Source organism: Budorcas taxicolor, chromosome 22, assembly GCF_023091745.1.
Source record: "Budorcas taxicolor isolate Tak-1 chromosome 22, Takin1.1, whole genome shotgun sequence".
In the NCBI taxonomy this organism is placed as follows: Eukaryota; Metazoa; Chordata; class Mammalia; order Artiodactyla; family Bovidae; genus Budorcas; species Budorcas taxicolor.
Window position 1 is genome coordinate 41,534,523 of NC_068931.1, and position 13,241 is coordinate 41,547,763.

Consider the following 13,241-nt stretch of genomic DNA (forward strand, 5'->3'; position numbering starts at 1 on the left):
AAATCTTTTAAGTGATGAAAGGGTACGTGTCCTCTAAAGTAAGGGTCCCCAACCTCCAGGATGATGATCTGAGGCGGAGCTGATGTAATAATAATAGAAATGAAGTGCACAATACATGCAACATGCTTGAATCATCCCCAACCATCCCTCCCATCCCCAGTCCATGATAGAATTACCTTTCACGAAACCAGTCCCTGGGGCCGAAAAGGTTGGGAACCGCTGCTCTAAAGCACAAGTAACTCTGCAGAGCAGGTGGAGAGGGACAATATCCATCACAGAGACACAGGTAAACCTCTGATGTTTCTGTGGCCCACAGTCTACCCAGCCCGGTTTCCCCATGCGTGACCTCAGGGCCGTATTTTCAGGTATTGCCTCTCTGCCCCCGCTGACATGCCTCTGACACGCCTCTCTCTCATTTACAGCTGTGTCTTCACCATCGTCCTTCACCATGAAAACCAACACCCTGAGCACATCGGTGCCCAACTCCTATTACCCAGGTAACAGATCTTTCCGCTATTGCATCTCTTCATCACCCCGAGCACTCAGAGTCACCCAGGGCTCGCTTTGCTGCCCAAGACGCTTGAGGAGCTTACTATGTTTGATGTGCTGTAACCCAGTGCTTTCTGTGGCTTCTACGGGAAAATTGGGAGGGGGGGGCCCTTTCATCAATCATTCACTGTTCTCTCTCTTTTTACTTTCTCTGCATTGACCTGCTTACGGTGTATGACAGACCCATTTGTGCCAACTGCAATTTTAGGTGAGAACATTTCCCTTTATCACAGTTCATTACAGGAGTAATTTCGAAAGTCAGTGGCCGCTCTGTAGGAGACGGGAGTTTGATGCAGGAAGGAGCTGTAACCAGGACGGGGGTGGTGGCTGGTCTGGAGGGGCGGGGAGGGGCGCATAACAAAAAGACTTTCTCCAAACAGTCCCCATTGATAAGAAGGGTTTGCTGCGTGTGTTCTGGGAATGATACTGAAAGGTTCCAATGAGTGAACCCAGCTCTAGCATTCTCCTTTTCCAGGTTCAGTATTTGCAGTCAGTTTTGATCCCAAGGAAAAATCACAGCATGTCCAAACTCAGCTGTAAGACCTGAAGTCTGTCCAGTGTGACAGCCAATAAATGTGGAAATAGCTCATTATTATTGTCTCTTACTGCTGAGCACTAAAAACAGCTGTTTCAAAAATAGCATTTTTCTAATTATGCCAAACATTATGCAAAAAAAATAATCACAGTAGAGTTTAGGCCCCCTGCCCCTCCTCGGAGCCACCCAGGGCACCCCCAGTGTTTCCAAGTGTCTGTCACACAGTGGGATTTCAGAGGAGCCGATGGTCTCAACAGCAGAATGACAAGGTGACACTTTATAATCACATGGTTTACGAGGTGTAAGATGTCACTGGAAATGAAATAAAATGTTAGCCCCTTCGGGCAGAATGCAATGAAAGTAGGTAGTGTCCCAGTGGGAGATAAAGAAAAAATCCCATTTGTCCAAATACAAGGAGGGAGAGGAGAAATGGTATTACCTAGCTGTGATGGAACCAAACAAGCATGAGCTGCTGTTGTCTTTGAGACCATAACCAGGTGTACCAGGCTGCTTTCTTCCTATCACTAACCTTCCCTAGAAGGAGCACCATACGGATGGCTTCAGGGTGCCCAACCATCCATCGTAGACAGGGCTCCACCCTCTGCTGTGCCATCCCTGCTTCCTAATTGTCCATGCTCAGTCACTCACTTGTGTCCGACTCTTTGTGACCCCATGGACTGCAGCCCTCCAGGCTCCTCTGTCCCTGGGATTTTCCCAGCAAGACTACTGGAGTGGGTTGCCATTTCCTTCTTCATAACTCTCCTTTCAAGGGTTTATATCTTGGCAATATAATTTTTCCCCCTGTGCTTCTCTTTCTCTTAAATTGTTATGATTTTTATGTAGAGGGTGGTTTTTTTTCCCCCCGTATGATGTTTTCTGGGCTTGATTAAGCCAGTTTGTTGCCTGAGGGGAAAAAAAAAAAGAACTCAGACAGAAGTTGAAGAATAGACTAAACCATAATTTTTTAATCTGTGTTGTTTTGAGGACTAATAAGCAAACCCTGCTAATGCCAGCCCCTTTGACTAGCGACAGTAAGGGAAAGAAAGCTGCATTTTTAGTCTTTTCATGAGTGAGGGGCTAATCTTAGGCACCCGAACAATGCAATCTATATGCAGATGACATTTGCAGAATCTCTTGATAAGCAAAGATTTGCAATTTCTTTGTGTGGCTGGCATTCATTCCTTGATTCCTCTGGTAGATGTTCTGACCTTGGGGGAGCTGTGAGGGGGTAGGGCTGAGATGCACATTGTCAGAGGCAAGACAATGTTCAGATTTCACAGCAGGATTTAGATAAGCTTATTAAACAAATGCCATCTTTTAAAGTCGAGGCTTTGTTATTACAAGCACTAATGACATCTTTTAAAGTTGGTTAGGCTTCTTTATAGGGAAAGAGTCACTGAACAGATGATTCAAATAGAAAAAAAAAAAAATACACATTGGGAAAAATAAGTCAGCCAGATCAACAAGTAGCTGTTTACCATGTTGAACTGGTACCAACATGCCAGTGTGTCAAACAGCAGTGCTTGGGGACTGTCCCTTCCCCGTTACTGGGCGCAGAGGTGAATCTATGTGTCAAGTAGGTTATCACTTGAAACCACGCAAAGAAGTGAAGCTGCGCATCTACTCCGGCACTTTTGGGGAATAGTGGTATTATAATTTACAGGAAGGCATGTTTGGTTGTGACTCAGAACTTGGCACAATTAAGTCCTCTAGTGCCTTTTATTCACACAAGCTAAGGTGCTCAGCCCTAATGTATAAAGCTTTAGTATGCCTTTGTATCAGTTTCTTGCAAAACATAGATAGATGATAGACAAGTAGGTAGGTAGATGAGTAAGACTTCTCCCTACTTCAAAAACAGCATTCATTTCAAGATTTTTCTAGCTGGCTCATTGAAAATTCAAGAAAATTTACAAGAGAATGTAGGTAGAATGAATTCTCAATTCTTTGAAAACCATCAGAAATGTTAGTGAGAAACTATTTCTGATTTCCTCTTACACATAATTTTTAATTTAAAAATTATAGGTGGATCATTTTTAACAACTATAGGAAGTTAGGGACAAATGATATATTTTATCTGTAATCATTCTTTTTGAAGAAGGCAGAGGTAACTGATGAATCACTCATCTTGGTGGAATAGAGGTTTTCTGCTGGTGTGGGTGACCTGATTTCAGAACAGATATCACAGCAGAAACCTTCTATTTCCCTGTCAGTATCTATGTACTTGATAATAGTATTCTCATTTTTGATGGTCTGGGTAGTGTGTAGATAACTTTGAGACGTGTCCACGTAGTAATGAGATCACACTGTCCTAATGCCGTGTGGGTGATGCACACCAGGTGACAGTGGTAGCCACTCTGTAGACCTAAAACTTCCAAGAATGCCTCACCTTGGGGTCTGAGCACTGCCTGGTTGCCAGTGGATCTACATGAAAGACTCACATGATTCATTTTGGAGAGGTTAGAATAGAAGGTCCATCCACAATGGAGGACATTTAATTATGTTCATCCCAAAAGGTACAAAACTGAGAGAATGAGAGGCACAGGGGGAAACTAATTAATGTTCCATTTATTTGAGTATAAAGAGCAAACCTTCATGCTGGAGCAGCTGAAAGCTCCAGGGATTCAGGGCTTTAGGAGGGAGACTAACGCCCCTTTGTAGAGCTTGGCAGTTGCCAGTGAACAAATCTGATGTGAAAATGTCCTGGTTTATTTGTGACTATTCTAAGAGATGGGAACAAATAAATTTCTAAATTTCAAAGCAAATCCAAATGGAAAAAGATCATAAAATCAACTTACCACCTTTTTTATTTCGTCTTTGTGTCTGTAGCCACCTTGTAGTGATCAGGTGCCATTTCAGCAGCAGCACATAGCTACACACCTGTGTGCCACCCTTCATACCATGCATCCCAGGTGCTTTGCGATGCAGATAGAAGGTCCCAAACCCAGGCCCAGCTCACCAAGTGCCCTTGAACTAAATTTCCCTGGGAGCTGAACTTAGGTTAAATAGACAAAAACCCGCAGCTGAATTCTCTATTGATAAACAGTCTGGTCATTTTTTTTTGAACTGAACATACCTTTTCTTATATGTTTTCACTCTTTATGCCTGAAACCAGTTTCAATTTAATGTTCTCATCTTAAGTGACTTTCTCATTATATTTTGATGTGACATACCCTGAATCAAAATGGCTAAAGAGATTCAGCATTGTAATGAGTTAACCTGTAAAATCTGGAACTCTTAACCTAATAACATCGTCCTGCCTAAGACATTTTTTAATAGCTACAATTTCTGCAATTCATTAATCTAATTTACTAAAAGTCTTCCATTAAAATATAGCCTCTTAAGGCTTATTTGACCAAATTCTGACATTAATTTCATAGTACAATTTGGTTGACTTGTTCAAGAAATTTAAGAGAGAAAATGTGTCGAGTACAACTAAGACTTAGTCATTACTTGGTTCATAGGGGATGAAAAGCAATTATGATACTATTTTAACCTCCTAATGTTATTGAGTGCTTAAATTAAGCACCTCCATCCTATGTGATGGGAGAAATGAGGCTTTGCCTTCTGACCACCTATGAATAGAAAACTATAAAAATTAAAGCACAAAATAAAAAATACCTGTACTTATTCACATAGTATTATTGCTTATGCCCTGTTTCCTTTTTCTCCTCCTCTTTTCTCCTGATATGTATCTTCTTAAAAGTGCCTATAAATGGTAAGTTCCCCCATGCACCCGCCCCATGGAGAAGGTGTGGAGGGAATGGGGGTGTGTGTCTTATCTGTAGATCCGGACAGAGCCAGCTGGTTCTGCTGTGTGTTGGCCTGCATGTTCGCTCTCATAGAACATCCCATGAGTGCTGTGTCCGTTCACCGTCTTTCCAGCTTTGTGATCCTGGAGCATGCAAAGAGACTCATCCAGCCCAATTCCTTCCTTCCCCCACCCCATTCATCTTGGATCTCATGTATCAAGTTCACGTTTTCATCGCTAGCTTTATAAGCCAACCCATTCTGTGCACTTTTTCTTTGCTCACAGAACATTTGTACAGCGTTGATTTCCATCTTCATACAAACTAGTTCACGAATCTTCAGAGGAAAACAAGACTGGTTTGGAACCAGGCCTTGACGAAGTTTCAGAGCGAAACTTCGGTGAACTTTAGCGCCCGAAGGCCAAAGGATTCTTACCGATCGGCTTTGTGAAAACTAGAGATCGTTTGGACTGCTTTGTAAAAACAGATTCCTGCCTCATCCCCACAGTACCGCCAATCCCATTTAAACCTGTAGACATTTAACTTTCCTTTTTTTGCTGAATCATCGCAGGGATCATGGCAGCAGTAGGTTGAGGGGATATCAGGTTCTCAGCGACCCCGGGAATAGCCACTGGTTCCCCTCACTTTCCCCGTGACCTTCTTTTCCCAGACGAGACACACACGATGGCCAGCGATACCAGCAGCCTGGTCCAGCCGCACACGTACAAGAAGCGCGAGCCGGCCGACGTGCCCTACCAGACTGGACAGCTGCACCCTGCCATCCGGGTGGCCGACCTGCTCCAGCACATCACCCAGATGAAGTGTGCCGAGGGCTATGGCTTCAAGGAGGAGTACGAGGTGAGCACACACCCCGCCTGCACCCAGGCTCCCCTCCACCTCCCTGGGCTAGGCACCGGGGGCTGTGCATCCTCCCCCTACCAGGACGCCCATGAGACGGGTGGGGAAGGATCAGCTGTTTCAACCCTGGATCCGTTTCCATCCGGCGGTGAGACTTGGGAAGCTGGCCTGCTTTAAATGGAAAAACGACTGCTTCTTCACCTCTTTCCTTATTCCACACAAATACGCCTAGAAAACAGAAGCCTGCAGGCTCTCATCCCCCTTCCTCATACCTTTCCAGGTTTTTCCTGTAATGAAGTCTGATGTTAAGCCCCAGGAATTTTGCGTGTTAGCTCAGAAAGAAGCTGTCTAGCTAGAGCAGAGCCATTGTAGGTCAGCCAGTGATGTCTTGTGCTGCAGATAAGATGAAAGGAGAGGGGCCGGCTAGGGTCAGGGGGTGACAGCTGTCACTGCCCCATCAGCTCAGTGAGCAGGTCACCGTCCTGGGACCCAATGCGGGCAGCCCTTGAGGGCCTTTCCAGGAGCAGCGGTTTGTACTCTGACACCATATGAACAGAGTAGGCTTTACCCCTTTCACAGCCTCTGTCCTTAGCCGATTCTATTGGAAAGTCTTTGTTGAACTGGAGAGAATTAATTGGCTGGATGAAGACTGGTTCAGAAGAGCACACCTTTAGTGTCAGTGTGTGTATGTGTGTGTCTGTGTGTGAGTTTGTGAACTGGGTGAAGGAGGAGGCTTGTATTTCTCTGTTACCTTATTAAATAAAATGAGTTCACAGTCATTGGTGAAGATAAAGTAGCAGCGAGCGTACAGTTAAAATAGGATTATACAACCACGTGGCTTTTTAAATCTAAGATGTTTCTGTACTTTGTCTACCTGCCTAGCTCCAAGTTGGAAAACATCGTGTCTGAAATTAGAGTATTTTTAAAATCAGTGTCTACCACCTCCCTGTACTTCAAGGTTCAAACTCTGCTTCTTTCTCCTCCTTGGCGTCCCTCACATACCTGCAGATGCTGTAGTGTTCTGTTTAACTGTCAAAGACTCCTTGCAGCAGTCAGAGCCCCACCACTGCTCTGCTTCTTTTAAGACCAGGTCTTGGACTTTCCTCATGGTCCAGTGGTTAAGACTATGTGCTTTCAATGCATGGATTTTATCCTTGGTTGGGGAACTAAGATCCCCCATGACGCCCAGCACAGCCAAAAAATTTTTAAAAGGAAGAGCAGACCTTTGTCCAACTCAAGCAAATACACAGACACGCTTTCTTCTGTTAACACATATGTCTCACATGTTGCCAGTGACCTCGAATCAAAAGTCTGCAAGACCAAGGGCGCTAACTTGGACCAGGCCCTCACAGCTTAGTTTAAGTCGATAAAATAGGTCCAGATGAAGTTCTGCATTTTAGCCATCCTGAAATGCTGAGGTTTACCTTTTGTGATTTAATCTATAATTCAGTGAAATTGACTGCCTTTGCATATTTCCTCCTGCACTTTAAAAGGCTGGCTGAGAAATTAATAGGATTAAGAGCAAGACTTCCAAAAGCATTAATATCTTATGAAAGACAAAATTAGGTTATTGAGAAAATATAAGCCTAATGAATAGAGATGACGTCTTTAGTTCTAGCCAGTCTTCTGAATGCAGATATTGCTCTAAAGTTTATTAATGATGCTAATGTCAAAGAGATTAGTCATAGGCTCAAATAACAATTCACGAAATAACCCGAGTCCAATTTTTCACAGACTATTTTAAAATACCTACCTTAGGACTTCCAATAGCATACCATAGCTGATGCATATTTGAAAATATGAAGAAAATTATTTCATTTTCAGATATCCTTATTCTGAATAAATATGATTTATAAGTGCAAACTGAAACAGTGTATAATTTTAAGCATGTTATAATTTAATGATTCATTAAGAGTTGTTATACTCTGAAATAAAATGTTTTAGTAATTACATTTCAAAAACCTATTTTTCCCATGCCAGCTATTCAGTGGATCAGAGGGGACTGTTTGGTTTTTTTTTTTTCATTTATTTTATTGAAGTATAGTTGATTTATAATGTGTTAATTCCTGCTGTACAGCAAATTGATTCGATTATGCATATATACATATATGTATACACATATATATATTCTTTTCGATTATGGTTTATTACAGGATATTGAGTATAGTTTCCTGTACTATACAGTAGGATCTCATTGTTTATCCATCCTGTATATAACAGTTTGCATCTATTAATCCCAAACTCCCAATCCAACCCTCCCCCAGCCCCCTTCCCCTTGGCAACCACAAGTCTATTCCGTACATCTGTTTTCTATATATGTTCATTTGTGTCATAGTTTAGATTCCATATGTAAGTGATATCATATATTTGTCTTTCTCTGACTTATTTCGTGGAGTATGATCATCTCTAGGTTCATCCATGTTGCTGCAAATGGCATTATTTCATCTTTTTATGGCTTAGTAATATTCCATTATATATGTGGATTACATCTGCTTTATCCATTCGTCTGGTAATGGACATTTAGGCTGCTTCCATGTCTTAGCTGTTATAAATAGTGCTGCTGTGAACACTGGGGTGCATGTTTCTTTTTGAATTATAATTTTATCTGGGTATGTGCCCAGGAATAGGATTGATGAATCATATGGCAACTATTTTTAGTTTCTTGAGGAACCTTTATACTATTTCCATAGTGGCTGCACCACTTACATTCCCGCTCACAGGGGAGTAGAGTTCCCTTTTCTCCATATCCAGAGGGGCCTGTTTAAAATTAATATATACAGGTATGCTATCATCATATTATATACCCTCAAGCTATACAATGTTACATGTCAATTATATCTCACTAAAGCTGAGGGGGGAAGGAAAAACTTTTCAGTGACAAAACCATTATCAGCTGTCTTTTTTAAAAGGAAAGGAAAAAACGCAAAGAGAACATGTACCAGAGAGGAAAGCAGGAGTACATGGGAACATGCTTGTGGAAGAAAGACGAGGTGGGAAGTTCTGGTAGGGAGGTTCCCAGTGCTCGGGAATCTTCAGGTTACTAAGTGCTCCCTCCTGGGGGCAGGGAGTGGATGTCGGGGGAGGACTGTGGTGGGACAGAGTCAACCGGACGTGATGAGTAATGTGCACAGGGGCAGACCTGCAGAGTGGCCTCGGGGAGAAGGAGGTGCCTGCTCTGTGTCTCACCTCCATCCCCAAATCTGGGCAAGGATGGCTTGTTCCTTGAAGGATGAGTTGGAGTTGGCCTGGAGAAGCGAAAGAGCAGGATTCCAGGTAGACATGGAAGCCAGAGAACCTGAGCAGTCAGGGCTCTGTGAGTCCCTCCCAGAAGCTCGGACATCATTCTGGCTGCCGTGGGAAGAGAAGGAGTTTGGGGTAATGCATGCATCTCAATCTCATCTGTACCTGGATGGAGATCTGTTCATACAAACAGCTTAATTTTTAAATGCTGTCATACGAGACCCACAGGCGCAGCTTGAAAGATAATAATCTACATTCCAAAAGTGAAGGGGAGATGGGAAATGTATTTACTGTAAACGTGTAGCAGCAACTGCATCCCTCTATCCCCATTCAGAAAGCAAAGTGATGTGAAAGCCACTCAGTTGTGTCTGACTCTTTGCATATCCATGGACAGTAGCCCGCCAGGCTCCTCTGTCCGTGGGATTCTCCAGGCAGGAATACTGGAGTGGGTTGCCACGCCTTCCTCCAGGGACTCATCCCAACCTAGGGAGTGAACCTGTATATCCTGCATTGCAGGGAGATTCTTTACCCTCTGAGCCATCAGGGAAGACTGCAGTGTGAAAGCTTGGCTTCCACATTTGTCGAAGCCATGAGTTACTCCAATGCCGAAACATTTCTAGGGGAGAAATGTCAAGAAAGCCTCAGGTTGCCCCCATGACTCAGTACCATCACCCAGCCAGTCGGTTTCCTTCAATTCACAGATGTCAGAAAACACCAGCCTCATAAACTGTAAAATAATTGTAAAACAGTGAGTTTCTCTCTGTTGACACTGTCTGAACCAATTCGTCTTTATCTTTTCCAAGAAAGAACTGTCTGAAAACTGGCCTCAACCCTGGAAGGGTTCATTACCACTCCGGGAGCCGACACAGAAGTGTGTCCAAACCGTAGGGAAAACGTGGTGGGGATGAGAGAGAGCAGCAGTGGGTGCAGGTTTTTTTATTTGATTTTATTCTAATAAGATCGTCATATGGCATCTCTCACCAGGGAAATGCAATAATTTGATTCCAAAGAAACTCAGACATGAATCACAATAAAAAAAGTAAACAGGCAGAATTGAACAGAAAACGGCATATTGTCAGCGGAGATGGGACGGAGGGTCTCAGGAGACAGACTCAGCAGAGAGGGCAAGTTTGTTTACGTTGCTGCCAAAAAGGAGCTGGTTATTCTTCCCCCAGAGCACAGATCACTCTGTGCTAAGCCCCTGGGGGGGAGCCGTGGGTCTCCCAGAAGTGGAGAAAGGAGAGGGCTGCACTCGGGGAGCACTGGAGCCCTGCGCCAGCCGCCCCTGCAGACTCCCAGGCCTTCGTCACCTGGAATGAAGATCCTCCAGCTCTGCCCCTGGCCCGGAAGCACTGCCCCAGACACGGGGGCTGCTCCCCGCTCCCCAACTGGTATGGAGCGGGGCCCAACCTCAGGGGTGACCCTGCAGAGTCAGAGAGTGAGTTCCTGTCCCTGTGTTGTCCCCAAAGGCCTTCTTTGGCCCTCAATTTTTGAGCTGAATCCAGGTGTTTTCCACGATCCCAGCAGAAAAACATTAACCTGAAGTGGGAAAAACAGTCAATGTAATTCTGAAAGAATGTATGTTGCTATCATCGTAAAATTAAGATCAAGGAAGGACAACAATTTAAAACTACTCCCACCTAGGGCCTCCTGGAAAGCACAGATGATATTGTTTTATCAGCTGACAATTAATATTGCTCTGGGGCACAAACATTTATTTTCCAATTACTGGACCTAAAAGGTATGTGTGTGTCCTCAGTCGCTTCAGTCATGTCCGACTTATCTGCTACCCCGTGGACTGTAGCCCGCCAGGCTCCTTTGTCCAGGATTCTCCAGGCAAGAATACTGGAGTGGGTTGCCATGCCCTCCTCCAGGGGATCTTCCTGACCCAGGGGTCAAACCCACGTCTCTTACGTCTCTTGCATTGGCAGGCGGGTTCTTTACCACTAGCACTACCTGGGAAGCCTTCTGAAATGTATAAACCTAAGTAATTCATGGAAACTACTCCTCAGAAAAATATATGTGTGTGTACATATATCTAAATTTATTTAGCAAAGTATTATCCTCACCCCACCGACTTTTCTCCTGTGTGTTTCTCTAGGGCACAAACACAGATGATTAATTTTGTAATTGAACATGGAGACTGGTTTTTTGCTCAGTTTACACTGGGGAATTGGAGACATTATGCCAAAACCTTCAGGCTCAAGTACAACCTATGAGTTTTCCCGAGGAGCCTGCATTTTTTTTTTAATGTGTCTAACATCTTACAGCTCCTTGTAAATCTTTTAAAAATGTATGGATTGTAAATTTTCCCCTCTCATCCTTCCCTGCTTTCTGAGTAAAACAGCTGATTTTTTTTCAATGTAAGCACAATGTTATATTTGATGCCTTTTTCTGTATTTGACACGGACCCAATAGTTGTGGCACGTGGGTTTAATTGCTCCGTGGCACGTGGGACCTTCCCGGATCTGGGATCAAACCCACGTCTCCTGCACTGACAGGTGGATTCTTCACCGCTGAGTCACTGGGGAAGCCCAACATCTCTTTTTGGAGCTTCCCAGGTAGCGCTAGTGGCAAAGAACCTACCTGCCAGTGCAGGAGACGCAGGTTTGATCCCTGGGTCGGGAAGATCCCCTGGAGAAGGAAATGGCAACCCAATCCAGTATTCTTGCCTGGAAAAATCCATGGACAGAGGAGTCTGGTGGGCTACAGTCCATGGGGTTGCAAAAAGTCAGACATGACTGAGCACACGGCAACGTATTTGGCAAAGAGTCACAAGCTAAGAAGGAATTGTCATTAAAAAGCCTCACTCGCCCTCTCAAATCTGGTATCTTTTCTTTCTTTTTTTTTAATTTACTTGATTCTCATGTCAAGGAAGCCAGTGAAAACTAAAAAGGGAACACCACTCCCTGAAAACCCACCTTCTCGCCTGGGAGTGTGTCAGTCACTCAGTCGTGTCTGACTCTTTGCAACCCCGTGGACCGTAGCCCTCCAGGCTCCTCTGTCCATGGGATTCTCCAGGCAAGAATACTGGAGTGGGTTGCCATTCCAGTTCTAATTCCTGTGGAGAGGCCGTGAGACAGGAAGGCCCTCAGCTGGGAAGACAGGCTGCATCCTCAGGTGGGCGCAGTGGGTCTGGCGAGGAGAGCACCCCAGGCCTGGTCCCTCCTCATGGGGGACTAGTGGGCACAGTTGCAGGTGCCTCTAGAAAAGCTCTAAGAATAGTGCCCAGCGGCCCCTTTGTTGGGTTTTGAAAGCAGAGGCTGGCAGGGGGAATGAGAGCTGCCTTTTGTGTTCTCACCTGGTGGGATTGTCGCCGACGCAGCGAGTCCGTGCTTGTGCGCCGTCCAGGGTGAAGGCAGCCCCGCGCTCACCTCCAGCCCACACGCTCTTCAGATGCGATTTTCAGTTCCCGTTTCATATTCTAAGGCACCAGCTGAGCCCATCAATTGCCACAATCAGTGCAGGTTATTTTCTGTCCCACAGGGTACAAAATAAACAAAACAAAACCATTGAAAGCCAAGGATGGGGAGACAGGGAGCCTTGGCGAGCACTGCAGATACATTAAGAATCACAACAGCTGCGCCTCCAATGGCTGCCGCAGCCAAGTGAGTTCTGACATGTTTTTTTCCTTTAATTATTATGGGGCTACTGAGCCAGGTCCATAAGAAGATAAAAACTTGCATCTCAGATTTCGAGGTTGCTTCAAGCTGTTTGGGGCAAGTCGAGTGTTTGTTTGCGAATACTTTCTTAGTAGGTGAAAATTTCAGCATAATTTAAATAAGAGCAGCAGTTGGTTTTTCTTCGAATACTTGGTAGATTGTTTTCCCCTAAACTACAAATATAAACGTGTTTTTATTTGTCACGGGCTCCATTGTGTCGTATTTGCTTTCAGGACCTCTGATGTGTTAGGTTACTTTTTTAATCTGGCTTCCTCTTGCCCATGCCCCTGACAATACCATGGAATCAGGAAATGTAGTTTGTTGTTGTGTTAGTAGCTCAGTCATATCTGACTCTTTGAGACCCCATGGAGTGTAGCCCACCAGGCTCCTCTGTCCATGGGACTCTCCAGGCAAGAATACTTGAGTGGGTTGCCATTTCCTTCTCCAGTGGATCTTCCCAAACCAGGAATCGAACCTGGGTCTCCTGCATTGCAAGCATTATTATTTCTTCTGACCCTCCATCCTCTTGCTGATTTCAGTTCATGGTGGGAGACGGTTTCCAGTTGGTTTGAAGTAGTTCCCATCAGCTGTCTGGTTTCCACATTGAAACCGGTGATTAGAATTATCTTCATCTCCCCTGGGAGGGGGAGA

At 44.5% G+C, this 13,241-nt stretch overlaps 1 protein-coding gene across 3 annotated transcripts in view; it reads left to right on the forward strand.

The window, feature by feature from the left end:
• The window catches only part of PTPRM (protein tyrosine phosphatase receptor type M), a 657,833-nt gene that overhangs the window by 526,896 nt on the left and 117,696 nt on the right, over positions 1–13,241 (forward strand). For 2 of the 3 annotated variants that reach the window (XM_052660547.1, XM_052660548.1), the window contains exons 16-17: positions 423–497; positions 5,501–5,688. In XM_052660547.1, coding sequence (XP_052516507.1) covers positions 423–497; positions 5,501–5,688 — 263 coding nt within the window. Of the gene's footprint in view, positions 1–422; positions 498–730; positions 758–5,500; positions 5,689–13,241 lie in introns of all 3 variants that reach the window. The other variant, XM_052660546.1, reaches the window with a different exon arrangement.